The 2,705-nt window shown below is 36.2% G+C and overlaps 1 protein-coding gene across 2 annotated transcripts in view; it reads right to left on the reverse strand.

The window, feature by feature from the left end:
- Nucleotides 1-628: 628 nt before the first annotated feature.
- Nucleotides 629-2,705, reverse strand: part of LOC112023449 (uncharacterized) — a 9,854-nt gene continuing 7,777 nt past the window's right edge. For both annotated transcript variants that reach the window (XM_065779069.1, XM_065779070.1), the window contains one exon: nt 629-1,229. In XM_065779069.1, coding sequence (XP_065635141.1) covers nt 837-1,217 — 381 coding nt within the window. In that variant the 5' untranslated portion in view covers nt 1,218-1,229 and the 3' untranslated portion in view covers nt 629-836. The remainder of the gene's footprint in view (nt 1,230-2,705) is intronic.

Consider the following 2,705-nt stretch of genomic DNA (forward strand, 5'->3'; position numbering starts at 1 on the left):
TCCCTTTCCATCACAGCAAGGTAAAGAAAGGTTGGTTGATTACAAGACAGTTCAAAATTTCTTTGAATGTGCATAAAAAGCCAACTTTTTAAATTTCATTTATTATTCCAACAGTATTACTATTTTCAGCCACTTTCATCAATTCGTGCCAATTATTTATTTATTTTTTATTAGCTAAATGCCTAAGCCCCACAATAACTCATACTTCATTGAAGATAAATTGACCTCTAGCCTTATTGAAACAAAGTCAGATAAAAAAATCGAGACGCATTGCAATCAAATCCCACTTTCACTTAGAAGAATTTTAGTTGATTTAGCTAGATAGCAATGTCAGGTTAGATTATTCATGAGATGAGATGAAATTTCCATGACAACTCAAGTATGTCGTCATGAATTCTCATGTGCAATAACCCCATGCTATCCTTAATGTCCACATTCCAGCAATATTTTATGTTTTTTCAAGATAGGAGAACTAGAATTATGTGATTTGCCCAAGAGAAACATGGGCAGAGCCCAGGCCCACTCCTTCATTAACATCCTTGTAAACACAAGTAGGGCCTAGGCCCATTTTCTCCTATTTCAAGATAGGAGAAATAGAATTATGGTATCAAAATAAAAGATGCGAGTGTAAAGCAGAAGTGAGAATTATAATTACCAGCTAGATTAGCCAACTACCTCTATTAACATTTTTGTTGCATATCAAATTTAAAATTCTAAAGACATGCTCCTATATCCATTTTCTTCTTTGCAAGAAAACAAAAACTTCTATCACAAAACATTTGTAAAGCTATCTTCTATATGTAATACCAAGAGGACAAATGCAGGAACTTTTTTTATTAACTTGGCCGAGATGTACTATCATCATCATCATCCAAAATAAGTTTGACGCCATTGTTCCTAAGAGAATTGACAATGGCCCAGATCTTAGTGCGGTTCTTAAAGCCTTTCTTCTCTATTTCCTTGTTTAAATCAACATGAATCCCTCTGCCCTGCCCCTGTTCAAGACCCTCCACCCTGAGTCGCATAGCCAACACCTCTCCAACAACAGCAGCTGCCTTTGCATTGCAAGACCGACCACACTCAAGTGAGTCCTTGATAGAATGTTCAACTGTTGATGCTGTTACAACAATTCGTCCATTATTTCTGTCCACCACATTTGCCGTGATGTACTTTATAGATATGAACAACCGGAGCACATACCGCTTTAAAACTGTCATCCTTTGACAGTCCTGATGTTATTGTTAACAATAAATCAATTTGATGTCAGATTACATCTCAGTCAAAAGATTTGTCCACAAAGAAATGAATTTTATAATTAACAGGTTGGCATAGCAAGATAGAAGTTCTGTTTAGATCCACCAAAGTAACAGTTATGGTCTGATGAAGAACTACAAGAAAAAAGAAACAAGAAAGAACAAAGTTTTCCATTTCAAAACCAAAATAAACCCCCCCCCCCCCCCCCCCCCCCCCCCCAAAAAAAAAAAAAAACGAATTAAAAGAAGAAGAAGAATGCGAAGAATGGTTCTAATATATATTAGCTGAAAGAGAAACTTCATTGTGGCAAGAGATTTGTACAGAGAGATATTGGTTTTCCTGAATTTCAATATGTTCTGTTTAGCAACTATAGTTGAATGATATTGAATTTCAGGAAACCCAACATCTATATTTGAATCAATACAAAAAGCCTACAATCTAAATTACTACCTGGATTTCATCACTAAAAGCTGGTGCTTCTACAACAGAAGGAGTATGATCAGCAACCTTGGACCCTTCCTACATCCAAAAGTAAAGTTTTAGTACCCATGTTACACATATTTTAGCATAAAGAATGAATAAAAGGAAATCAAATCAAAATGATACAACACCTCATGCTTTGATCCGGTTTCTGAAGATGCATCCTTGAATTCCCCAAAGTTCTCATCAAATTCATCATTCTCATCAACTGGAGAGGATTTCAAGTCATTCTGTTTGCTGGTAGAGTAAGGCCCAAAGATAATATCATCTTGAGTAACAGAAGTTGGATTGAAATTAAATTCAACCTCCCATTCCCCAGGTTTGTGAGAAACCCCATCTGATGCCACAAGCGAATCCTTAGGATTGCTTGCACCATTGACATCATAAACGACTGCTACACCAGCAGAAGTAGGAAAATTATCTGCAACCTTTGGCTCTTCCTACAACCAAAATGAAGTTTGAGCACATTCTTCGAGATTTTCAACATCATATAAAGAATAAAGAATTTTTTTTGATAAATAAGGAATAAAGAATTCAAATCACCTGACTCACTGATTTAAGTTGTGATTCTGATTCTGAAAATGCATCCTTAAATTCCCAAAAATTCCCACTGGCACCATCATTCTCACCAGGAGAGGATATCAAATCATTCTGCTTGCTTTTAGAGTACGAATCCAAGACGATACCATTCACAGAACTAGGACCAAAATTAAATCCAGAGTCCCATTTCCCAGATTTTTGAGAGAGGCCATCTGATACGGCAAATAAATCAATAGGACCACCGAAGCCATTATTGTCAAATGATAGTGCGTCTAAACCGGCAGGAGATGTAACAGCAATCTTTGGCTCTTCCTACAGCCAAAATTAAAGTTTGACAATGAACATTCCCTCTAATCCGTACATTATCAGTAAAATTAAAAACCATATCAAACTGACTCACCAACTTATGCTGTGATCCAATTTTTGGAAAC

The sequence above is a fragment of the Quercus suber genome, unplaced genomic scaffold (assembly GCF_002906115.3).
Source record: "Quercus suber isolate HL8 unplaced genomic scaffold, Cork oak 2.0 scaffold_198, whole genome shotgun sequence".
Classification (NCBI taxonomy): domain Eukaryota; kingdom Viridiplantae; phylum Streptophyta; class Magnoliopsida; order Fagales; family Fagaceae; genus Quercus; species Quercus suber.